The 26,515-nt window shown below is 46.8% G+C and overlaps 1 protein-coding gene and 1 long non-coding RNA gene across 3 annotated transcripts in view; one reads left to right on the plus strand and one right to left on the minus strand.

Annotated features, from left to right (window-relative positions):
• Positions 1-26,515, plus strand: part of LOC135388214 (uncharacterized) — an 89,635-nt gene that overhangs the window by 35,431 nt on the left and 27,689 nt on the right. The window contains exons 51-65 of the mRNA XM_064617616.1: positions 1,282-1,308; positions 1,370-1,489; positions 3,976-4,327; positions 4,785-5,052; positions 7,847-7,960; positions 8,326-8,437; positions 13,158-13,196; positions 13,257-13,295; positions 14,418-14,540; positions 15,167-15,393; positions 19,708-19,814; positions 22,828-22,936; positions 23,678-23,773; positions 24,705-24,770; positions 25,765-25,866. Coding sequence (XP_064473686.1) covers positions 1,282-1,308; positions 1,370-1,489; positions 3,976-4,327; positions 4,785-5,052; positions 7,847-7,960; positions 8,326-8,437; positions 13,158-13,196; positions 13,257-13,295; positions 14,418-14,540; positions 15,167-15,393; positions 19,708-19,814; positions 22,828-22,936; positions 23,678-23,773; positions 24,705-24,770; positions 25,765-25,866 — 1,901 coding nt within the window. The remainder of the gene's footprint in view (positions 1-1,281; positions 1,309-1,369; positions 1,490-3,975; positions 4,328-4,784; positions 5,053-7,846; positions 7,961-8,325; positions 8,438-13,157; positions 13,197-13,256; positions 13,296-14,417; positions 14,541-15,166; positions 15,394-19,707; positions 19,815-22,827; positions 22,937-23,677; positions 23,774-24,704; positions 24,771-25,764; positions 25,867-26,515) is intronic.
• LOC135388215 (uncharacterized) overlaps positions 1-26,515 on the minus strand; it is a 72,799-nt gene that overhangs the window by 29,418 nt on the left and 16,866 nt on the right. The gene's annotated exons all lie outside the window — the stretch shown is intronic.

Below are 26,515 nucleotides of genomic sequence, written 5' to 3' on the forward strand. Positions count from 1 at the left end.
GGTAAAATTAACTTACAGGCGGGAAATTAGTTTTATTTTACAACGTAATTTCGAGCTGCCCTAATGCACTTGTCCCAGCGTTACACGAGGGCTTGGATGGCAGCAGCGTAGAAATCCTTACCGGCGCGTATAGCAGTCATGACCGGACCGCATTCTTGACCTCGTTGTCGCAGCTGAAGTGGCGGCCCCCCAAGGAACGCCTTCAGTGGCCCAAAGAGATGGAAATCCCTGGGGGCGAGGTCTGGACTGTAAGGGGGATGTGGCAGTAAGCCCCAGCCAAGTTCCTGTAAGGTGCGTGTCGTGAGATGCGCGGTATGCGAGCGTGCATTGTGCTGTAGGAGGAGGACTCCTTTGGTGATGAGGCCCGGCCGCATTTGCTTCAGCGCCTTATGCACATCCCTGAGAACCTGGCAGCAATATGCACTATTGATGGTGGTGCCAGTGGGCAGAAAGTCAACATGAATAACGCCAGCCTTGTCCCAGAACACCGTGGCCATGACCTTTCCCGCAGACGGCGTGCTTCGGAAGTTCTTGGGAACTGGCGAGCCCGGATGCGTCCACTGTTTTGATGCGCGGTTAGACTCTAATAAAATGGTGCATCCACGTTTCACCGCACGTGATGATCCGATCAAGGAACGGCTGTCCTTCAGTGTCGAAACGGTACCTTAGCTCTTGGGAGATTTCTAGTCTTCTCTACCGGTCAAACACGGAGAGCTGCCTCGGGACCCAACGGGCGCTAACTTCCCGAACCTGGAGGTGTCCATGAATGATAGCGTTCCCACAGAATGGTCCGTCTTTAGTGCCAGTTTTATCGGTCGGTCCTTGATGATCAGGCGCTCCACAAATTCTCAGGAACTCTGACACTGGTCTCTGAGCCGCCCCGGCCGGGATCGTCCTCCTGTGATGTATGGCCGTCTCGGGATCGTTTGCACCACTCAAATGCTTTGCTGCGGCGAAGTGTATCGTGGCCATAGTGAGCCTGAAGACTTCTGTGAATTTCAGATGACTTTACGTTTTCGTTCACGAGAACCTTCATGATAATTCGCTGTTCGATGTGCGCCCTCAGCTCGTTGTCGGCCATCTTGTTCAGCACATGTCTTCTATTTTGCACAAACTTTGGACCACCACGTGGTGAACACGGAGGCCTGTCGCGTGTGAAAATGACAAAAAAAAAAAGTAGCGCGAGCTATTTGTACACTCAGGAGACAAAGTCCCGGTTTGAGTTGAACACCCCTCGTAGTTTTGCTTGGTAGGTTGACAGTTTCCATATTTCAATTGCAGAACCGAAGAAAACTGTCACGGCGGACGGTAGGTTACTTTGAGCCCCTTGCCCAAGCTACCAGAACCATTTGAAATGTATTGGTTTCAGAACCGGTGTTGATCTGCGTCGTTACTGACAAGAAGCCGACTGTAAACGCTCCTTGCGACCATTTTGTGTACTATGCTGCCCGTTACGTTGGTGGAGAGGTTGGCCTCGAAGACACGTCATGTAAGTTGACCGCGTGCTACCATCATTTGGATTCAGGAAATTTGCTTGCTTTGTACCACCTCACTCCTTTGCCACGTGACATATACCGTGTGTTCACACTAGCTACGTTTCCACGGAATGGAAGAAAAAGAGAAACCTGCTCAGGGAGCTGAAGTTCCTTCGCGTGCCAGGCATCTGCCAGGCATATGTAGACAGGTTTGGAAACTTCCATAGGACCCTGCGTCCTCGGAACGACGCCATGATAGCGACAGTCAGCTCCGTCCATCCGTTGCGAGCACTGCTACTATTGGAAATAAATGACGTCACAGATGACTTCACCAATATGAGTAACGAGAAGTGCAAAATTAGCCATGGCGTGTTTACATTGGCGCACCTTGTTTGCGCTAATTCTCTTTTCGTGATCCAGCCATACTCACCCAGGGCAACAATAGCAGACGGGAACAGAGAAGCATATCACGTTTAATGACGCACATCAATTGGAAAGGGGTACAATTATTTTGACAAAGCAGAATAGTACATGATGACCACACAGAAATTAGGAAGGTCAATTTCTTAAGGTCAACTTCTCACCTACAGGCTACAGCTAAATGTACACGTGGTTACTAGCAGTTCGTCACGGAGATGACACGTTGACGTCACATTCACGTCACGACTACGTCATGGAGATGACAGTGTTGTCGGGTCGGATTTGTTTTTCCCCCGCCTTTGCTACCTGGCTACCTTGTGTTATGTTGAGCATCCGGTGCCCGAATGTCGGTATGGCAGAATTCGTAGTCAGAAAAATATTGCGGGAGGGGTTCTATGGGGGCTGTACATGGGGAAGGAAGATCTACCACTTCTTTCCCTCTCCCAAATGCGCTTTCAGAGGTGCGATTTCGGGGGGAGGGGGGTTGAACTCGTTTCTATGAACCCCGTCCTTTTCCATGACGCCGTAGACGCTTGGAATGAGGGGATGGCCACCGGAGAGCAGCAAGGAAGCAAACGCATTCAGGTAAAACGTCACTTCCCGCTTGCCTGCCGACGTCCATCAACGCGTGTTTAGCGCCACCACCGAACGTAGTTCGAAAAAGTCGCAGTTCTAAAAACCCTACAGCAGAACACAAAGAGAAAAGTTGAAATGAGGAACAACTGCTGCTACTTTATTCTGAGGCCAGCGTCTGCAAACCCGTGCTGTCACGAAGCATCCAGGATAGCGATATCGTCCTGATATCCTCGCAATCGAAGCCGCGGGTGTCGTGGCCCCTAGAACGTGTCAGCAATGTCATAATCAGCGAGGACGGAAGGGCACGGTCCTGCGTAAATGGGCTGGCAGATTGGAAAAACGATCAGCAGGCCCATCCAGCTGCTACACAATATAGAAGCCGACCAAGCATAACTTGGGGGATGGGGTGGGGGATTGTAAAGGAAGATTACGAAGAGAAGTTTCGTGGGCTAACGTAGCTCGTGAACCCGAGCCAGATCCTTGGTCAGCGCCTGTTCCCCTATACACAGACGTCTTTACGCATTTATACAACGGAGCCGTATGTGTATTGTTTCTCAACCCCTTTAGTAACCTTATGTAACGGACCAAGTTATGTAACCTTAGAAGTGAATACGCCAATAGAAACTGCTGAATGTGCCATCTAAATTATACTGTCCCTACTGTGTAGAACTGAGGGCCGTACCAGGTCTAGAATAATATCAGCAGGGCGACTGACCGAGTGGCTGTATTCTCGTTTGGGCCTCGGCAGAACATTCTGCACGCGAACAGAGCGAGTGGACTGTCGAGGGTGTGCCCTGTTCAACATTTAAAGGAACAGTCGCAACCGTCGCGGTCGAGTCCGAAACTAGTGTGCCGTTTTACTCCGATTTCATAACCGACAAAAAACTGAAGGGCAATTAATGTAATTAATGCGGTGGAAATGCGTTAGCACTCAGCCAACTCACCCACTGCCACTACCCACCCTTATCCGCCTCTGTCCACCCCTAACTATCCCGAACTAACTATACACAGCCACAACAGCGGCGCTGCCATAGCGCTGATGCCATGGCGCTGCCACCTACTGCCATATTCAAAATGCTCACGCAGTTTCTCGACGGCTGCGACAGCAACGCAGAGCCGCAAAAGCCAGCTTTGCGTGTCCCCGCCATTTTCAATAAAGAGCGAGCATAACCGAGCGTACGTTCTAGGCGCGTTCAGTTTGCGATAACGCTATTTCTCACGCACGCAAAGCTCCTGAGCCCACTATTTTAAGCTCCCTTTTGGTTTCGTAGGTACGGTACCTTGACAGTGGCGTTGCCAACGGTATATACTAAAACCCGCTGCTATCTCACTTGCACTTAACGCTAAAGAAAAGTTCGATTGTAAGATTGTAAACGTGTGCGTGGCCCAGCGTCTCTGTTCTATACGTCCTTGCAATATTCAGCGCTTACCAGTGACTACGGGTGAACATCAACTGTCCCAGTTTCTTGATCTATCCTCAAGAGGCCTCCATTCTTTTTTTCAGACATCCCATTACAGAGCTCTCCCATGGCGCAGTTCTTGGGGCAAGGCGACAACGATCGCCGCTTTGTTTCCCTCGCTCCGCAGAGTCCTTCGTGGTTCAAGGAGATGGAACAAGACTACGCTGCGATGACTGAATTTGAGTCCTCCGTCCCTAAGTTCCTGCTAAAGCACGCCCTTCGTGGTTTGGCGTTCCTGAGGCTAAACATCTACGACGAGGATGCTACAGACATGTGGCGCTTCTTGCAGAAGGCGCACTGCGAACTATCTCGCACTGGTCGGAAGATAATGCTGGGAATCCACCTTAAAGATGACGCCTCACCCACACTCCTAGCTAAGCTCAACATCTTGAGCAGGTAACTGTCGCCTGCATCATTGTTAGATCCCAGTAGCTGGCAGTGTCTTAAAATAGTGCCAGTGTGTTGACAGGGACAAAACGTGACACGACAAAGAAAGTGGGGGCACTTGCGCAGGTGGTATGTCTTTCATTAGTGTTTCGGATATTTCATTAGTCTTTGGGAATTGTAGAACGCTGTCTATAAAGATCTTGTACAACTTGGTAAGCAACGTAAAGTGCAGACGCTGAGTGGACAACACAACATTTAGTCATCACAAACGTGTTAGCCACAGTGGTCAACAAAATGTTATTCAGTAAAGGTGGTGGGGATCAAACCCACACCACTAGCGGTCAGACTGGCCGTCCGATGTAAGTGAAAACGGGAAAGATCCCTCAACCCTAATATAAAAAAAAAAACGTCCTTGTTCGCGCTACAACAGCTCATACAGACAGGTCTCTCTTACACTATGTTCCAGGGCAGTGGATGTCTTCATTGTGGAAACTCACCTGGAACTCTTTCCCACCGCAACCAAGTGCGCGACTCGGTATCCGTCCAGCATGTTTGGCACCTTCGCCGACGCTGGTACCATCCCTGTCCAGTTGGCCACAAAATGGTTCAGCGCCCTGCCTAAGCCACAGCCCTTGCTCTGCTACTCACTTTCCATGGCAGCCTTCCAGTTTGATAATTCGCAGACCCCCGTTGGGGGCCCCTGTCATGGGGCCAAACTGGTCGACATCAGTGAGGTACGTTCTCGCTCGCATGCACCCCTAGGGATACTAACCTACGTTCCGTGAGTGACTCACTATCCAAGCAGCACTACTGGTTCTAATAACTAATTGAGAGTTAATATGTAAGTACTCGTCTGTATCTCTGCACAGTAATACTGTTTTGTCACGTGCGAGCACCACCCAAATATATTCAGCATCGTTTCTGTTACCGGATCCCCAGTTCTTTCGAGTAACAGAAAACACTTCAGCTGGTGATGCTCATGCATAAACAGCTTTCTTGTAGGGTTATGCTGGTAAACATTTTGATACATATTTTTTTCATCCTTTACTTATTTATTTGTTGTACTTTATTTATTTGTTTTACTGTTATATTTATTTATTGAACTCATTCATGACTCTGTTGCCAAATCATCTAGCCTATCCAGGGAGTCCTTATTCACCCCGAAACGCAAAGAAGACTTAAGTAATGTAGTTTTATCCACTACATATCATAAATCACTTGTCAATACCAATTCCATTCTTAGACGCCACCTCAATATATTACATGCTGACGAGCAATTAAAGGAAGTTTTTCCGACTCCCCCATTAGTAGCATTCCGTAGATCCAAAAATTTGCGCGACATCCTCACGTCATCATGCATCATGAAGCGCTCGCCGGGTTGTTATCCCTGTGGTAGTGCACGGTGCCAGACCTGTAAATTTATCGCGCCGTCCACTATTGCCCGTAGTACTTTGGGTGACTTCTGTTTGAAAATTCGTCATTCACTCCACTGTAATTCACCCAATATTTGTTACTTGATATTCTGCTGCAAGTGCAATTCACAATACATCGGTGAAACCTCCAACACAATGAGAAAAAGATTTTACGGCCACAAATTTGATATCCTAAATGCCCGCCAAACGCCTGTCGCCATTCATTTCAATCAACCTAATCACGATTTTGAAACTGATTTGAAAATTTTATTGTTAGAATCTGGGTTCCGCACCGACATCAAACGTAAGAATAGGGAGTCCTACTTAATTTCGCAATTCAAGTGTCTCACACCAAATGGTCTGAATCTTAGTCCTGGCTCGTTATATCCGCTTATGCCAATCTAATAGTTATATATCTATATTTAATTGTGCACAATTCTTGAATCTTCGCTTCAGTCATCGTCTGGCACTCCGTTAGATAATCCGTAACCTTCCCCTTTGTCCATTCTGGGCCACTCGTTTCCCATACTCCTGACCCCCCCTTCCGCGAAACTGGGTTGGCGAGCCTTTTTGTTCACAATAACACCTTTTACTGTTCTTAAACGGTTAGAGGTCACTTATCCGTCTGCCCAGCTATTCATTGTGCACAGACATGTGGCACCATACCTCCTTCCCCTTCCCTTTCTTTGTACAGCTGTATGTTTAGTCGTGTATATGGCTATACTATATATACTTATGTGTGTCACCACTTGACTTTGTACCTGAGGAAGCGTGGACCTCCACGCGAAAGCTTGTACAAATTAAACTTAAACAAAAATCTTCAGTGTCGGTTTCTGTATTTTATTTATTTCACCATGATTTGTCATGGTACAGAGTCATAGAAACTGTGTGGTCACACAGCCATGGCTATTTGCGACAGTGGCATTTCACACTAGAATATGTCCTAAAAAGCATCACAAGAGAATGACACACTACACGAAAATCCCCGAAAGACACGAATACATAAGCATAGGGCGTAATCGGCATAATGAAAATTTACTATAGTTCGGATCTTCAGACAGAATCTGTTTTCGATGAAGCTGTAGTGCTGAAGCTGGTGGTGAAACGAGAGAAATGTTCAGCCTCTCCATATAGTCCTTACATGCTCTGGTTTCTTACAAGTCTCATCCAACTGGTGTGAATTCCAGTAGTACCATGAAGTGAGGCATTGAGTAATGCACATATGTAGCGTAGAGACCATTAAAGACACTGATAGAATAGTTAGGAAGAAAGCGAGCTGATGGTGTAGATCCATACTGACGAAGCACGGCCCAAGACAAGGGACATGAAAAAAAAGAAAAAGAAAGAAAGGTGGTGGTGTTTCGTTCGGGTTGTTTGTCCTCTTTTGTTTTCGTGTTCCTCGTCTCGGGGTTTCTACATCCCACGTTGGCAAAAATGTTGCCGTGTTAGAAAAAAGGTACTACTTAGACAAACAATAGCACGTGAAGCACCCTATAGGGTGGGGCAAGACGCAACATTTTGGCTTCCACGCCGCCAGGCAGGGACGCTTACTTAACGTTCGCTCGCAGGTCAGGTATACGCTCGCAGGTAATGTTCGCTCGCAGGTGTGCGCTCGAAGCTAGAGGTGAACAAAGTTGCGCCAGAAAGCCACGGTCTTAAGGGGATCATGCGCTTGCAAGAACCAATTGAAATGACCGATGCTCTTGCTCCTCTGACGTCAGGGTCAGACGATGGAAGTGTGTAGAAGGGTTTGTAGCCCGCAAATATGAAAGTAGAAAACTAATTATTGCTTCCTTCCTCTCAAAAATGGAAGCAGAAACTTTAGGTCGTGAGACGACTGTATTTCGAACATAGGATGTTCCTTTACTGGGAAGCAGTACAACACTGTACAGGTCAGCTTCAGTCTACACTCACCATTTCGCTAGACCTTTCGCTTACCGATTTTCGCAGCTATTAAAGTGTCGCAAGCATTGTTTGAGAACCAAGGGTGCAGACCTAGGCAACGGTTTTGCACCGGACAATATTACCTTGAGGTGACTCTGAATAAAAATACATGTAGCAAAATAGAGCAGTGTTTCATGGGTGAGCGCTGTGATGCACTTGGACCCCCTTTCAGACATGCAAGAGAGGGCACCCACCTGCACAAGCCAGTCACTTGGCTGTCTCCAGTTTCCAGGCTATGAGAAACACATTAACCACGTATGACTCCAAGACCGACTTAATTCTCAAGGTAACTACCTGTATATTATCTGCAGGATAACAATATCAGGGCCAGCGATAGGGGCAGCAGAGGCGTATCATTTTGGATGGTAGCTATTCGCTGCGGGATCGACCTACTGTCCCCTTTCTACTGTGGAGAACACGCCGGCCAATATCATTTGTGCCGCGACGGTACGACACTGTTCAGTTCCCGAATGCTCAACCTACTGTATACTGAACGCGGAATAAACGTATAAAAGCAGACGACGCGTCCACACTACGGTTGTTCATCGTTTCTCCGCAGCGCGCCGACACCGTTTCATCTTGGAGCGAATATAGTTTGCGTTATCTAGTGCTGTTCCTAACGTGCCCACTAATACTCTGTGCACCATGCAGGTCGACCTAGCAAACACACAGTGTTTGGCGGCGTACGATGTGGACTACGATGATCCCGAGGGTGCTTGCGACGTCCCCTTGTCGCGCACGAAGATGGTAAACGAGTCGCTCTGTGAGTGCCACGTACATGTCTGACGCACAGAAATTATATTAATGTGCTGAGGGGAGATCTGTGGGAGGGGAGGGAGGGGGGGGGGAGTAGAGTAGTGTTTCCAAAAGTGTTTTTGCTACATTAAGACATTATCACGGCTATGGTATTGTGGTATTCACGGCTATGGTATGGACAGTGATTACTGCTTTTTTTGTGTGTATTTAAGCACGGACGTTGTAGGCTTTGTGTACGAGTTGGATTTGGCAGTGTCCGTTGTTATTTTCCACAACGCTCTGAAAAGAAGAAAAACATCACGGAAACAACGGTGCATTGTTTTGAATCTGAACATGGTATGAAGCATAGATTGAGAAGTTACCCGAACTCGTTACAAGTTAAGGTACCGTGCGAAAAATGTAACTAAGTTAATAACGAAGTTCTTTAGCCTGAAATGTAACTCGCAGTTACTGAGTTACTTCCAAGTTACTTCGGACACAAAATAGCATTACGCAGGTGCAGCGCGCGTTAGCAGTTGAGTTACACCTTGAGTTGCCTCCGGAGGAGTGCAACACGCTTAGATCGTTTTCGTTTATGTCGAACAATAGAGCTCTCCCTGTTTGTAAACAAATGACGTCATAGCGTTCGACAGCGCCACAAATTTGATAGAATTGAACTACGCTCGAAGCTAGAGGTGAACAAAGTCGCGCCCGAAAGCCACGGTCTTGAGGGGATTACGATATGGTCCCTTACAGAGACGCGACCCTCGGTCCTGCTTTTCTTTCAATGGGAGGCTGCGAACAAGTGCCCGTTCGTGGAACCCAGCCCTCTCCTTCCGATTTGTTTCGGTTTCAGTCTGTGTACCGATGTCATGATGACGTTTCTCCGGCAGAGGTCTATTGGAACGCTTTGCATCTTACTTCCTGTGGGCGTACAATGGTTCAGCTTCATTTTAGTGGCAGCGGTTCTTACTTCCTGAATAAAATACTGTCATTGATTGAATATCACATTTTATGGCAAAAAAATGCAATGAAGGAACCGGAGAGAAAGCAAGAAAATACGTGGACGTGAGTGAAAAGTAACTTGGAACTTAACTTAAGTTACTTTGGCAAAGTTACCTGAAAAAGGATCGAGTTCCCCTGAAAGTTAGCACGGCGCAAAAGTACTTAGAACTTAGAGACAGTTACAGAGACAGAGACTAGAGACAGAAGAACTTAGTTACAGTAACGAGTTACCTCGTAACTCTGGTATAAAGTAGAGATGAGACGAAACCAGAATTTTTCGAATCCGGATCCGAATCCAAGGAAGGTTCTGCGGTGTTTTGAAGCAGAATGATACCTTTGTTTAATAAAAACAAATTAAATCATAGTTCAATTTCAGGATACCCATATAGTTTTTCGGAAACTTAACATGTTGTTCATCCACGATAAGAAATCCATAAATTCTCGAGTCTGAATTATTTCCATCAAACTAAGCAAGAATGAAAAGCAAAACCATACGGTACTTTTAAACTTGTAGTGTAACAGTTCCTGTCTGAACTGTTTCAGTCCAGAGCAATGTAAACAAAGAAACAAACAAACAAACAAAAAAACAACAACAAGAAAACACCCGTCGGTCAACGAGGCTTTCGGCGACTGCGGAGGAGCCATTAAAAAAATAAAATAAATAATGGTGGTTGGTACATTCGATTCGCCGTTTTAGGCACTGGGATTCGGATTCCCGAATCTCGAATCCCTGCCTAGGATTCGCGGATTCGAATGGCACATCCCTAGCATAAAGACTAACGAATAAAAAGTGCGTTGTAGTTAGAGTAGAAAATACTAAAAAATACTTGAAATAGTGTAGAGATGCATTTCGGAAGTATTCAGTAAGGTCATGAAATACGAATAACATACTTAAACGAACTTTAAAAACGATAAAATGCATTAGTGAGTTTTAATACATTGTACGCTATCGCCTAAGCGTGCGTAAGGAATTGGATGGTTGTGGGCACGGCGCGAAGCTCCGTTTTGTGCGTGCGCAGGACCACTAAACTAGCACTAAAACTCTGCTACTTTCGTTCATACGGAGTGGCATGCTACGCCACGCGAGAATGGTAGGAACGAGAAACCTATGGCTGTGGGCAGGCCATCCTAGTCACAATGAAGTGCAGGAAAAGGGACACGAGTACATGAACTCTCCAGGTAACTGTGGAGAGCGATGAAGTAGAACATAGAAAAAGCGAAAACGTTACCGTCTTGAAACCAGATAAGAGCGACTTTTAGAGAAGTTCCGACTCAGTATCGCTCTCAGCCAACCAGAGCCAACGCCACCTAGACACAGAAGGCCTGCTTAATGCCCCCTCTCCCTCCTTCACTACGTGGACACATAGTCAGAATTCGTCTGCTAGCGCAGGCACAATTCACCATTCTGCGAAGTCAAGAACTTGCAACTGATTACAGCTTGCAAATTTGAGCCTGTCAACGAGTGCAACACGCGTTCTAGAATATCAGTCTCGAAGAAAATATGGGAACGTTTTTGCGCATTTTTTGTTTTCCCATTTGGTACACAGCAGAGGTGGGGAAATTACTTTTATTTTGTAATGAATTACCATTACTCATTACTTGTATAAAAAACTAATGCATTACATTACTCATTACTTTTTGGATATTAGTAATGCATTAGTAATGCCATTACTTTAACGAAGTAATGGCATTACTCTGGCATTACATTTACGTTTTAGGGCATAAGCCTCAAAGGTGCTATGCATAAGTTTTTTCCTTGCTTTTTTTGCTATAGGCAATAGTCACCCGAGTGTCCCTAAATCGGTGCCACTAAATCCCCGCAGAAGCTAGTCTGATAGGCAAAAGCTATAGATAAGATTTATTGCAGATGATGCCTTTTCTAGCATTATGGATCCGGCGGATGAGGCCCAGCTATACAGTTCTGTCCTGGCAGAAAAACTACCCCTGACAGCACAAGAGAAGCTAACATGGTACCATACCAAAACAGTGAATCCCTACGGCAATTGTTACGGATTACCCTCATAGAGGCTATGTTTCTATTTCATTGATTTTCCTTTACTCCAAATGCGCACAAGAGAAAATCGGTGATATCATCATGTAGACACTTGTGACACACACCGCCGACTGTTGAACTCTTGCAGAATTCCCCAGGCTGCGCCTTTCTCTTTCCTTGTTGCCTTGTGCTCATTGTTAAAGGGGGGTTGAAGAAAACCTGGATGTTCCCAATCTTCACGTGGCGCAATGAACATTCGACAAAAGTAATGAGTAATGCCACCCTGCATTACTCAGTCGAAATGTAATGCATTACCATTACTCATTACTTGCTGGCAAAATGTAATTCATTACCATTACTCATTACTCAAAAGTAATGCATTACCGGTAATGCATTACTTTGTAATGCATTACTCCCCACCTCTGGTACACAGGGACGTTCATTACCCGCAGACGACAGTGGCTGCTCGTCTCCATGGCCACGACCGTTGAAAGCACGTTCGTGGTTGGCTACTGCCGTTGAAAACACGATCCTGATTGGCTGACTCTTAGATGTTACGTCACGTCGACGAGTAAGCAGGCTTCCTCTATCTAGGTGGTGTTGCCAGAGTGCAGCCCGATGATTCGGAGGCTGACGCGTTTTACGGGACAACGACTTTGCAAGCTGACGACTTTCTTTCCGAGTCCGTCTCGTGAAATCAAAATGACCACCCGACGAAGCTCCATTATAGTTTATTCACTAACGCCACTCCTCCAGAGGGCACTAGCTTCGAAAAAGCAACATGGCCCCCATTATGTAGGTTTCGGTTGGCGTTCGCTGCCATATGCTATTCAGAAGACTATTAAAGTTGAACAAAAGTAAATTACTTGAGTGTGGTACAAATAATATTAACGCAGTACAACTGCTTCGAAAGAGCAAATATACGTTGAATGTGATGCGTGGCCTGTTGAGTAAAACCATAAGGACGTATATCATGTCGGCAAATCTGCCAGCGACGGTGGCGCTCCCCTGCGGATGACCTCATGTGATTAAACCCTATAGCTCGACCACTGTTTAGGTAACCTCATGAATAACATGGAAGCGCTTGACGGTGGAAGGTGATTGGAAAAGAGATAAAGGGGTGACACAACAGCTAAACGAAAGAGCCAAACGAAGGGAACGTCACAGACCCATTTAATTCCTCCCATCGTTCATAGGTGCCGCCACACTAGCGTTGTCGGAATCGTATACTGTCGAGGCGCCAATTTCACTAAAGCCAGAGGGCCGTACTAAAGCTCTCCAAAGGGAGCTCCTGGATATAGGGAGCAAGGGCTCGCTTATAATTCTCTGAAACTCTCTAGTAAGAAGTTTACTGGATCATAAGCACTCTTCGGAAACGATAGGATAAAGGAGGCCACGTGACGTGACCCACTTGAAAAACAAAGCTTATGTTTTCGGAGCTTTCCCGCGAATACCTCCCAATCTACTAAAACTCGCCAATAACGAAGGCTGCATACAGAGTGAGTTGTGGGAACGGTTGGAAATGTGGCTCGTATGCGTGGCCCTAATGACATGTCTTCCTCATGAACTGATGTGTGGTCTCCTGTCCAGGGGCATAGCACACAAGGAAGATGTCAAACTCCGGCTGCAACAGAATACGGTTCTACTACTGGTTGGCTATGACAACCGTAATCGCTACCGTAGTACTCTTGAAATGCTGAATCTCAAGGGATAACGTCTTCTGTAATAATGACAGGGATTGTGTTTTCAGATGAAGTCGCCAAATCCTACGAGCTGACTCGAGAAGAATGTAAGTAACCATACGAAGAGAAAGAGAGTGCAGTTGTTCTGACCACATCTTTAACTGCAGACGCTCCACACCGAGCAATAAGGCCTCTGAGCACCGAACGTAAGCAATAAACTAGGGGGGAGGGGGGCAGAGACTGTGTAGTTGGTAAGGATTCATATCGAAGAAAGGAGCCAAAAATAGCCATAGGACATAGCTGAGGCTAATAGGGCATAATTAGCAGCTGTACTGTCTCGCTGTGCTCTGTTGTTCGTGCCAATTTTTGAGGTCCTTTTTGGGTCGCACCTACTTCAGCAACAGTTTCTGTGTTTGTCTGTCGAAGCCTACGACATCAAGCAAGAACGTCGTTCCCGCTGTGCGTATTTAGGGTGTTTTATCACATATATATCTTTTTTAAAAAGCTGCGAGGGAAGCATTAATGCCATTTTTGAGGGCAGGTTACGCGGCAGGGCGGACATCGTGTGTGAAAAACAGCCGCGTAACTATATTGGATGACGAAGAACCTAAAATTCAAAAATCAAATTTTTTAATTAGATGTTTTCGCGAAAATGGGGGACAGCAGAAATTTAAATCCACCCTCTTTCTTAAGAATCATGAAACGAGCACTAAACAAAACGATATAATTCCTGAACCGAGTCCTGATATAAGTCCTGAAACGAGATATAAATCTTCAAACTTTGGTATGCCAATGATGCGAGACCAGTACTATGCGCTTCTCGAACGCAGAAACGACATCGCTTCGGCTTATCTGAGCCGGAAGGCGGCCATCTGGACAGCAGATCAGCGCTTATTCTAATCAGCGAGTTGAACAAAACGCCCGCAAAACCATTTCTCTGTTTCGGCGCTCGAGAAGTACGCGGTGTCAGTGTATGGAGAAGTCCATGGTGCACTAGCAAAATTTTGTAATAATTTCCGTCTCGAAGTACGTGCTCGTTTCAAGATATTTAAAAAGAGCACGAATTCAAATGATGGCAGGCTCCAATTCTACTATCTCGCATTTTCCAGTTTACATCTAATGAATAAGTTACTTAATAACTTACTTAGTTACTTTTGGTAATTAGTCGTCCAGTAAATACAAGCTCTTTTGCACAGGGTGTCCGTCTTGCAGCATAACCCCGTTGTGAAAGCAGCATCTCTTTATAGTTATCCTATAAAAATTCCGTAAAGGATAAAAAAAAAAAACCTGTAGATCCGAATACATCTCTAAACGTGGTTGCTTTGCAGACATTACGATATGTGTCTTCTCCGAAGAAGCCAAGTATATCGACCTGGTGACGTTCAGTGTGTGCGACTACATTGCCATCGAACACTTCGAGCTCGATTCAGCGCTCAAGGTGTACGTCAACGGTACGGAACGTTATTGGAAAACTTATGTTAGGTCGTGTAGGGCAGTGTCTTTTGCATAGTTGTGCTTTTTGATCCGCTCTTGCCTCGTAAAACCCTAAGGCACATTTACGGGACAGTTCACTGTGTGAGTGACAGTGCCACGAAAAGGAGAAAAAAATTCACTGGGGACTTCGCGGTAAATGCGAGAGAAATGCGTTAGCATTAAGCGCCTTTTCCGGGTCTTGACTTCCGGTTCGACTCCGGATTACTATATGTAAGTCTACTTAATTGACCTTGAATTAGCCTCAATTGCTCCTAATTAGCATGTAATTACCCTTTAATTACCGAAGGTAATGGCTTCCATTACGTATACTTGCTTTAATTACTCTCAATTCCTTTTAATTGACGTCAGTTACCTTACATGTAATTACCTCCTGTAACCTGCCGTTAGCCTGGGCAATCTTTAATTTAATGTAATCTATCTCTTAGTTACGAGTACATATATCTTACATTCAACTTTCTTTCTTTCATAACTTTTAATTCCCTTCAATTACCTGTGGTAGCCTGTTGTACAGCATGCATAGATAATTGTAGGCGAGAGACTCACTCACCTGTTGACAATGTGGAAGTCATGATTCGCTTTCCAGCCTATATCTTGGAACAAGTTCGACGTTACAGCAACGATATCACGACGATTTTCGTAATGATGGCGACTGCTGAGGGACTTGTGAGCAGGTATAAGTCCGGGCAACGCATCGACGACGTTCTCAAGGAACTGGTTGTGTACATGACTGATGCCGGGTTCTGGGGTATCGCCTTTTCCTACAACAAGACCATGCCTACAGATCTTGTGACGCAGGCCGGCGTTCTGGCGGTGAGCAGCCCTACGCGCTAGATAGGAAAATTATCAATAGCTGCGTTTGCATAAGAGCAACACAAGTCGACTGAAATTGTTGAGGCGATCTACCGTCTGCATGGAAATCAGTCTATAAAGACCCATTGCCGGTCGTGATGCGGAAAATGAAATAATGAACCCGTTCACAACGAGGACCGAAGTCCTATGGTGTCAAGAGGTCAAAATGGCTTTATGGGCAGTGCGTTGATGGGAATGAAATAACCTGGAGAGAGCGGTTCGGGAACGTTGGTTGTGAGGGCAATGAGGAAGAATGTGATCTAGATCTTCTGGAGCGTCGCAGTGGCAGCATCTGGGAGAGACTTGTCTCAAGCGGTAACGCCACTGAGCTCTGAGCTGTCAAAGCCACGTCGGGTCACATTCGATGTATTATTGGACGAATCGATGATGAATCTTTTAGATGAAGGAACGTGGACCTCACGTGTAGTAGTTGTGGTCCCTTATTGAAGAGCGGCACAGTCAGTCTGTTCTACGTGCTCGAGGGAAAAGGGAAAAGCTGAGGGGGCTGCGCGAAAGGCTGATCCACTTGCGTAGCGTATAGCTGATAGAAGGCAGCAGTAGGAGTACGAGGCGATACGAGTGACAGCTGTAGGATTATGGAAAGAACGACGTGTCGAAACAACAGGAGACTGAAGGAGAAAGCTCAAAGGCTGCAGAAGTATTGAGAAGTGCAGAAGACAACGATGAAAGATGAAAGTCACTGAAAAGGTTAGCCAGCTGTAGGGATCGAACCCACATCTTCTAGATTGCCGGTCCAGGGCTCTACCAATTGAGCTAAGCTAACATGCCTCTCCAGTGACTTTCGGGGTGCGTCATCTGAAGGGACGACAAACCAGCCACTCACTCTCACTCACCCTCCTTTCACTCTTACATTTTTGCTCACTCATACACACATTCATACGACGGAAATCGACGCAAGCGGCACCTGTTGAACAAGAGATAAACTGATGTTCTGAGGCTGGAACAACATAGAAGGGACAGATACAAACAAAGCCTCAAATTGCCTAAGAAATCAACGATGAAAGATGAAAGTCACTGAAAAGGTTAGCCAGCTGTAGGGATCGAACCCACATCTTCTAGATTGCCGGTCCAGGGCTCTACCAATTGAGCTAAGCTAACATGCCTCTCCAGTGACTTTCGGGGTGCGTCATCTGAAGGGACGACAAACCAGCCACTCACTCTCACTCACCCTCCTTTCACTCTTACATTTTTGCTCACTCATACACACATTCATACGACGGAAATCGACGCAAGCGGCACCTGTTGAACAAGAGATAAACTGATGTTCTGAGGCTGGAACAACATAGAAGGGACAGATACAAACAAAGCCTCAAATTGCCTAAGAAATCAACGATGAAAGATGAAAGTCACTGAAAAGGTTAGCGAGCTGTAGGGATCGAACCCACATCTTCTAGATTGCCGGTCCAGGGCTCTACCAATTGAGCTAAGCTAACATGCCTCTCCAGTGACTTTCGGGGTGCGTCATCTGAAGGGACGACAAACCAGCCACTCACTCTCACTCACCCTCCTTTCACTCTTACATTTTTGCTCACTCATACACACATTCATACGACGGAAATCGACGCAAGCGGCACCTGTTGAACAAGAGATAAACTGATGTTCTGAGGCTGGAACAACATAGAAGGGACAGATACAAACAAAGCCTCAAATTGCCTAAGAAATCAACGATGAAAGATGAAAGTCACTGAAAAGGTTAGCCAGCTGTAGGGATCGAACCCACATCTTCTAGATTGCCGGTCCAGGGCTCTACCAATTGAGCTAAGCTAACATGCCTCTCCAGTGACTTTCGGGGTGCGTCATCTGAAGGGACGACAAACCAGCCACTCACTCTCACTCACCCTCCTTTCACTCTTACATTTTTGCTCACTCATACACACATTCATACGACGGAAATCGACGCAAGCGGCACCTGTTGAACAAGAGATAAACTGATGTTCTGAGGCTGGAACAACATAGAAGGGACAGATACAAACAAAGCCTCAAATTGCCTAAGAAATCAACGATGAAAGATGAAAGTCACTGAAAAGGTTAGCCAGCTGTAGGGATCGAACCCACATCTTCTAGATTGCCAGTCCAGGGCTCTACCAATTGAGCTAAGCTAACATGCCTCTCCAGTGACTTTCGGGGTGCGTCATCTGAAGGGACGACAAACCAGCCACTCACTCTCACTCACCCTCCTTTCACTCTTACATTTTTGCTCACTCATACACACATTCATACGACGGAAATCGACGCAAGCGGCACCTGTTGAACAAGAGATAAACTGATGTTCTGAGGCTGGAACAACATAGAAGGGACAGATACAAACAAAGCCTCAAATTGCCTAAGAAATCAACGATGAAAGATGAAAGTCACTGAAAAGGTTAGCCAGCTGTAGGGATCGAACCCACATCTTCTAGATTGCCGGTCCAGGGCTCTACCAATTGAGCTAAGCTAACATGCCTCTCCAGTGACTTTCGGGGTGCGTCATCTGAAGGGACGACAAACTGGAGAGGCATGTTAGCTTAGCTCAATTGGTAGAGCCCTGGACCGGCAATCTAGAAGATGTGGGTTCGATCCCTACAGCTGGCTAACCTTTTCAGTGACTTTCATCTTTCATCGTTGATTTCTTAGGCAATTTGAGGCTTTGTTTGTATCTGTCCCTTCTATGTTGTTCCAGCCTCAGAACATCAGTTTATCTCTTGTTCAACAGGTGCCGCTTGCGTCGATTTCCGTCGTATGAATGTGTGTATGAGTGAGCAAAAATGTAAGAGTGAAAGGAGGGTGAGTGAGAGTGAGTGGCTGGTTTGTCGTCCCTTCAGATGACGCACCCCGAAAGTCACTGGAGAGGCATGTTAGCTTAGCTCAATTGGTAGAGCCCTGGACCGGCAATCTAGAAGATGTGGGTTCGATCCCTACAGCTGGCTAACCTTTTCAGTGACTTTCATCTTTCATCGTTGATTTCTTAGGCAATTTGAGGCTTTGTTTGTATCTGTCCCTTCTATGTTGTTCCAGCCTCAGAACATCAGTTTATCTCTTGTTCAACAGGTGCCGCTTGCGTCGATTTCCGTCGTATGAATGTGTGTATGAGTGAGCAAAAATGTAAGAGTGAAAGGAGGGTGAGTGAGAGTGAGTGGCTGGTTTGTCGTCCCTTCAGATGACGCACCCCGGAAGTCACTGGAGAGGCATGTTAGCTTAGCTCAATTGGTAGAGCCCTGGACCGGCAATCTAGAAGATGTGGGTTCGATCCCTACAGCTGGCTAACCTTTTCAGTGACTTTCATCTTTCATCGTTGATTTCTTAGGCAATTTGAGGCTTTGTTTGTATCTGTCCCTTCTATGTTGTTCCAGCCTCAGAACATCAGTTTATCTCTTGTTCAACAGGTGCCGCTTGCGTCGATTTCCGTCGTATGAATGTGTGTATGAGTGAGCAAAAATGTAAGAGTGAAAGGAGGGTGAGTGAGAGTGAGTGGCTGGTTTGTCGTCCCTTCAGATGACGCACCCCGGAAGTCACTGGAGAGGCATGTTAGCTTAGCTCAATTGGTAGAGCCCTGGACCGGCAATCTAGAAGATGTGGGTTCGATCCCTACAGCTGGCTAACCTTTTCAGTGACTTTCATCTTTCATCGTTGATTTCTTAGGCAATTTGAGGCTTTGTTTGTATCTGTCCCTTCTATGTTGTTCCAGCCTCAGAACATCAGTTTATCTCTTGTGCAGAAGAATTTGCGCGATGACAAAGTTGTGTGTAACGTATCTAGATTTCAAGATTACAACTCAGGTGCGTGTGGCGCTTCAATCGCGGATCAGTTCTTCTGTATATTGTAGATTTCTACGACACCCTTAACGATCAGTCGACTGGGGCCTTAAATCTGTGAAAGAAATACAAGTAGACTTTACTGAATAAGTTGATCTATATAGTCTGCATGTAAACGGGTCCATAAGGTGGTCACAGTAAGGGGCGTTACAACCAGCATAGCGTGATAGGAAAGAACAAAAGCTCATGTTGACCAGTTTTTATTGCGCTAGTGCATCTTAGTACAGATCAACGTGATGAGTCACTTTCCAGAGTTATTGTGACCTCGTAAAAGGAGCGATGATAACTCTCAGTTCATGTGAAAGCCAGAAAGGACGAATGCACACGCAAATCAATAGCTTGGTGTCCCTGATAGCTAATTCCAACTACAGCTCCGATAGGTTTTACGTCTTCATCGCCAGTATGAAACGTAGCGGATGAGAAGAATGCCGTGTGTTGATTAAAATGAATGTTCTTCCAATAGAAATTGCGTGACGCAATGAAAATGGAACAGAGGGCCTTCTACGAAATCATGTTGGTGGTACCATTTACCACCAAATGGATTATCTGGTCTCGGAGTGCCGTCTTCAGGTATGCAGACTTCATTGTACCATATCATGCCGTCTTACGTTTAACACCGCATGACTGCTGCTCTGCAAGGAGCATGACATGTTGGTATAGTGTAGTGCTTTTTGCTTGTGTACAAATTGCGTTTCATTGAGTCCGTGAGCGCTGCGTCAGTATGCGAACCGACGCAAGCCCTTTAGAAAGCGACGGACGCATTTTTGGACGGAACCACGTAAGAAATGGCGGTCGTTGTCCCGGTAACCGTGCCGCAGCGCCCTCTTATGTTCTCTTACTTCATGTAGCCGGCTGTGTGCCGTTTCTCGTATAATATCGCCGCAAAAGTGCGGGCGTGAATTGGAACCCCATGAGTCCGTCACACAGACACGCTGACGGACGGACGTATTCAAACGCAATAGTGCGGACCTTTAGGATTTATACCTTATTAGATACATAATCCATGACTGGCTTGAAAACTGACGGGTGGTTGTCATCTACCAGCGCAGAAAGTGGTCCAATGTAAGGGGCACTCACTCTTGTGTGCCACGAGGTTACTGCGCTTCGTCGTGCATGCAACCGGTGGACGGTACAGAACGATTGGGCCTACTTAGTGTCCTTAGTGATTATTATGCGGTGAATTATTTTATACCTTAAAGATTCAGTGCTCCAAACAACAACGACGACTGTATTTTTAAGATGATGGATGGGGAGTTTCGTCGCCACGACTGAAATGTAGTCAGTGCTCCAAATATAAATGCCCTTTCAAGAATTTTCGAAAGATGAGGTCATGGAGAGTTGGCGTCTGTCTCCTAGCGACAACACGAGCGTCTCCGCTGTTCAACCGACTTTGCAAACAGTCTGTGGTTTGAAATCGGTCAGTTGTGACGAGGATACAGAAAAGGCATTTCGGGCAGGAATGTCCGCGTATAAACAGTGTGACCACACCTGTTGACCGCACACAAAACACGAAATTAATTTTCTGACGTCACGAGAGTTAGTTCGTATATAGTGACGAATTACAAGTAGGATCCTATTCGCTCCGAGATCGAACGGTGTCGGCGCGCTGCAGACAAACGATGAGCTACCGTAGCGTGGTAGCTTCCTTGCGTCGTCTTCTGCTACACATTATTCCGTGTTCAGTGTTGGGGAACCGAACAATATCGTACCATCGCGGCACAAATGATCTTCCGGTGAATATACACAAGAATTACGGAAAAGAACCATCAACTCCGAACATCGGCCGGCTTGTTATCTACACTCGAAAGGTGACGGTGTCGCCCCCTATACGTCGCCCTCGCAGCGAATAGGTCGCTGCCGACCATAAAGTTAACACAGGAAGACTGTAGAGAACGTAGCTGGCGCGCCGTCAATGGGATTCTCCTATCCCCGAGCATGACCGCCCGGGCTCGGCATTCCGTTTATGGACAGTGATAGTGGACGAATTTCTGCCTCCTAACTACAGCGGAGCTGCTCCGTTTGTTGCCAACCCTGTGCAGCGACGTGGGATAACAAACGGGGAAACTGGGCCGATGGAGGGAACGACGTCCAGCGTAGGAAGCGAGGCAAGCCGTGTAATTGCGCTGATTACGCACGAACCTTTGGGATACGCGAATAATTTTGTGCTATCGGAATCAAAAAGTAAACGTTGTCACATCAAACGTGAATCATATATCTGAGATTGCCTGCGGCACCACCAGCCCTTTGCTTTCCACCGACACGGATGAAGACGTTTACCGCCTATGACGTGTTGAAGTGGCGCTTCTATCAACAGCGAAATCAATAAATCGTTACCCATTGTAACGAATGTAGGCATGTATTTCCGAAGACAACAGTAATCCAAAGATGAATTAACACATGGTGATTTCGGGTGATGCATTTGGGACACTTATTTCTGCACCGAACCCTAGCGGTGAATTTGGGCAGTGCGGTCGGAGCAAGAGCCGCGTGTTCGGATGATGCACTACGGAGCGGTTCGGTCGCCCCAAGAGCACTTTTTTTTTGGCTCCTGCTGCGAGAGGCCGAGCCAAAACCGCCCTCAACTCTCTTCTTCCGCTCTCGACGGCGAGCATGCGCATATATGCGCCTCGTGAGTGTCGTCTGCTACGTATTGCTCCTGCTGCGGTCTGCCTGTCACGTGGTCTGTCATCTGTTTCTTTTATTGCGTTCACCATTGACGGCATGGATCTTTACGAAAGTAGTAGCGATCAAAGTTCAATTGATACCGATAATGCGAATGACAAAGAGGATGATGTGACCTGCTTCTCGAAAGCTATGCTTGTGATCAGACGAAACTGCGCGACGACGCCAACGACGCTGCCGAAAGTTCACGAATGCACACTGCGTAGCGAACGCAGCGACCCTCGTAGAAGAGCGGTAGAGCGTCCGACAAATTCGGGTGATGACTGCCCCAGAGCGACTCCCGTGTAGAGCGTGCACCGGACCCGGGCGCTCTCGCTCGGATTACCAGGCACATCACCCGAAATCGCCAACAGTAAGCAGTCATCGATGCTGCTCTGCGAACCAACGGGAACCGGAAATGGTAAAAACGAAACCACCCGCTTGGTCTGTCGAGTTTCGTGATAATAAAGTGACGAACGAACGACAGCACACAAGCAAATGATGTAGTGGGGGAATATTTACTGCTTAGTTGTTTAACAAATACATATGAGATACGCACATAGTACGCCGAATTTAGATATCAAGTGATGAATTTAGGAAAACGAGCACGTCAAGTTTAGCGGAATGAAGCAGTCAACGCAAGGCAACGCCTTCCATGACCAACGGATGGCGGCTCCCTTGTGGTCACGCTTCCTTGAGCGAGTCCGACCGCCCTGCTGCCGACGCTGCTCATATTTTGCCCCTTGTGACCAGGGGCTTTTCTGAGTTGCCAGGCTATGGCTGGCATATCCTGTCCCTGTTCTGCCGGAATCCCTGACTCTACCACTGGAATCTCTAGACTGACACCATCAATATTATCGCAGCACCGAGTACAGAGTTAAAGATCTTGTTGCATCAAGTAGATCTCTTTTCGATACCACAGCTACGTGGACCATATCATCTTCCTTACTCACAATGATGACGCCGAGGGACGGTGCAAGATAAGGTTCTCATCGAGCTACACTGTGGACAACCTCACCATCTCCAACGTGGTATGCTAACCTTATTCATATATGCTACGGACGTGGTAGTGGTAGGCAACACGTAGCCCTCATGAGGCACTGCCCTCTCTTGTCGCTGACCCAGAGATACAGCGTGAAAAATCGGTTGGTAATTTCGCTCACCGCGGTGGTAATACGTGAACGTCAAACGTGAAAATCATCGGGAAACGAAATTTACCTTTCCTGTGCGTACAGTGATCACAACACTTTATTCTTTCGTTGCAGAAGCAAGTGCTAGAACCTAAGCTTGTTGTAACTTGTTGTAATAAATTACCACGCACGAATTGAGGTAACCTTTTGTTGCAACACCAGCCTCAATGGCTCAGTCGGTAGCGTGTTCACCCTCTGATCCCGAGATCGTGGGTTCGAACCCGGCCGAGGACGCCAGCAACTTAGTGGCAGCGTACATGTTGCTTAGGCACGACCGATGTGGCGTCGCTCATGATCTCAGTTGTATCGCGACGTACACCCCCAATTATTTTATTACTTTTGTTACAACGTCGCCGCACCAGTGGATTTTCTTTGACTGCTGCAAACCAGGAAACAGCAGGAAATAAGTAATATGAAATGCTCGTTTCGGTGACTTATTATTTCCAACTGCCCACGTCAAACATCAACCCGCGTACATATATCAGTGGTTTTCGGCAAGCCTCGATAGATACCGAAATCCCAGCCTAGAATAAAGTTTGATATCGCCCAAGCACACATCTATGTTACATCATTGTGTTACAGACGGACGCTGCGATACTTATGGAGACCCTACGGAAGTCCAATAGGAGCCTTCCTCACATGTGTTTCTCCCTAAGCATGGCTGTACTGCAGTTCGATGTAAGTACTGATACGAGAAAGCACGACATCAGGTTGGCAATGATTTAATGCCTAAGAATGACCGATCCAACGTGACATGCAGTTAGACGTAAGTTACATTTACATGGGCCATTCCATGCGAACTGTTCCATGGGTGCTGCATAAACAGCACAAAGATCAGGGTGCATTTTGGGGAAAGGGATCTCAAATACGCAATATTAGCCTGGAATACAAAATCACTCTACCGCTAAATGGCTCTAACGTAGCTTGTTTTTCATTATCTGTTGAGGAGGTGGCTGAGGTGGATGGCCGAGGAGGTGCAGGAAGAATTGCCTTGTATTGACATTTGTAATTCTGTGGACAATTCTGAATGAAAGACGAGGTGACTGCTGTGCTGCCATTGGTGACAGGTGATTGTACTAAGTTTGATCGCTGCTGTCATGGACATCGTTTATTCACGGGGCTCGGGAGCTATCTGTGGTCTTGATGGTTTCGTCTAAAATGGCTGCTACGTCATCTCGGATTCATGGGCGTCTAGGTTTTGTCGGTATCAAAGCTGGGGCACCGACGACCACGACAGCAGCGTTGGAGCTAGAGCACAGTAGGAACAATCCGGGGTAGTTGGTATAGGTTCATGATGACGAATAGCAGCAAGAAGACAAGGACAGGGTAGAAGGAGACAGGAGAACTGCTAGAGGAGCTAGAGGCCCAGCAGTAGCAGGCAAGGAGACAGCGGTTGTGCAGAAAGATGTCATGCCCCCGCACGTCCACTATATGATGCATGCGGTGCATATGTATGCATATGCTTAGCATGCATATGTGAGGCATTCATCAGGGTAGCAACCCTGATTTATTGCCAATTAACGACAGCGTGGTAAGGCTGGAACCTCGTTGTCCTCTTGTTACACACAGCACAATCACCTTTTCCTCAATAAAACCAACCTTTCCGCAGGGTACCAACGAGGATTCATACGTGGGTGATCCCTGCACAAAGATGTCGACCGTTCCTTATGAAAAGGTCAGTATAGCGTTTTGTCAGGTGCTCGAGATCTGAAGGGAAAGAACCCGATATGCAACCTAATAAGGTCAAAATGGAGATTGAAGCTGGGCTTGTTGGTATGAGAACAACACAGAGCAACGACAACAATGGACGCGAGCGCTTCTACAACTGATCTGGCCCAGTTCACATACTTCCGAGGAAGAGCAATTTCGAACTCACCTTTTCCATACCTAAGTGTCATTGTTGGTTCCAGACACAGGGGTGACACAAACCCGCCGTTGTTGTAACTACCCTCAAGCGGGTGCTTTCGGCAAAGCTGCCATCTTGTCCTGGTAGCACGTCATAGGAAACGACATTTTGAGGTCATGTGACTTTGTATACGTGTCGTTTTGCCGCTTACCGACATATTTTCGCGTCATAACACCAACAGATGAACGTATTTTGCAAGAGTAAACTATGCGATGCTTCTTCTGCAACATATGGTAGCCCATTTAAGTACAAGTACAGTACAAGTACATCGCAGCGGCTCAGTGAATCTAAACGCGCGGTCGTCATCACATCTTTGGAAATCGTCAACAGTCGAGGCCTTATGTGTAAAACTGCGCGTTTTACTGCGAGATTATCGGGTAAATATTTACCGTGATCGAAAGACATCCAAAACGTCGTTGCAGAAACAACAACCGCATTGTTTACAAACGGTTTGGCCGCCGATCACGGGCGCCGCCATCTTTGAGGTCACGTGTGCCTTGACGTTGGCTGTGACGTGCCACCAGGACCTCTCCAGGATGCATTGCGTTCGGCCGGCACGTTTTCGTCTATACGGAGTAATACATCGGATGCCACTCCTGTGGTTCCAGAGCGTTGGTAGCATCCACTGAGCAGGCTTTGTGGGGTATAGTCGTCGTTCCGCACCAGGACCCTATCAGCGAAAGCTCATACTTGAGGGGGGTTGCAGGCAGATGTCACTTTCTTCCACGCGCATCATTTAACCAATGACACGTCCCATTAACAGGCTTGTCCGAAGGACGCACATGAGGACGATGCGGAGTCTGCCTTTATGAATATGGGTAGCTACGTGCTCACCTACGAAGACGAAGAAACGCTCGCTATGAAGGTAAGCCTTCACCCTGTCAGCCGAAACGGGACGAGACTAGAGGTCAGCAGAGAACATGGCACGCGCCGGCCATCATGCCTATAACTGTGATATTGTCTCAGAGGGGTTGCGACACATCTCCCCCAAGTTATGCCAGAATGTGAAAGACATGGTCGTTCCAAGGTGAGTATCGAAACGCATCCGGTCCTGGCATCAGTGCAGGAATCCCCGGCAATGAAGCAGCACCCGACAGGTCACGTTCCAATGAGTACCAATAGGAATTGCCGTAGCTTTCACTCACCTGACGTCGGACGCGTACGTGCGTTCGATGATTTGTATCTGAATGCTCTGGCGTGCTGCACAAAGCCTGCTTGATGTTACGAAGAACATTCGTAGAATCGTGTATTCAGACGAGGCGATGCCCCTACGGAATATTCTACTCCTCGCGGGGCGGAAGTTCCGCCACATCTTGTGTTGAGTATTCGCACGGAATATGGATAGTGGCACAGTGCACACATTGCAGACGACACTGTCGGCCCTGTCGTCTGCTACGATATATCTTGTGGCTCAGTCGCAGGATATTCCCCACGATTACCAGTGAACGCTCGCGCTCAGGTGGCAGCAGAAAGTTATGGCGTTTTCCGCACCTTCCTCTGGGTAATACGGCTCG

Source organism: Ornithodoros turicata, chromosome 3 (genome assembly GCF_037126465.1).
Source record: "Ornithodoros turicata isolate Travis chromosome 3, ASM3712646v1, whole genome shotgun sequence".
Lineage (NCBI taxonomy): Eukaryota > Metazoa > Arthropoda > Arachnida > Ixodida > Argasidae > Ornithodoros > Ornithodoros turicata.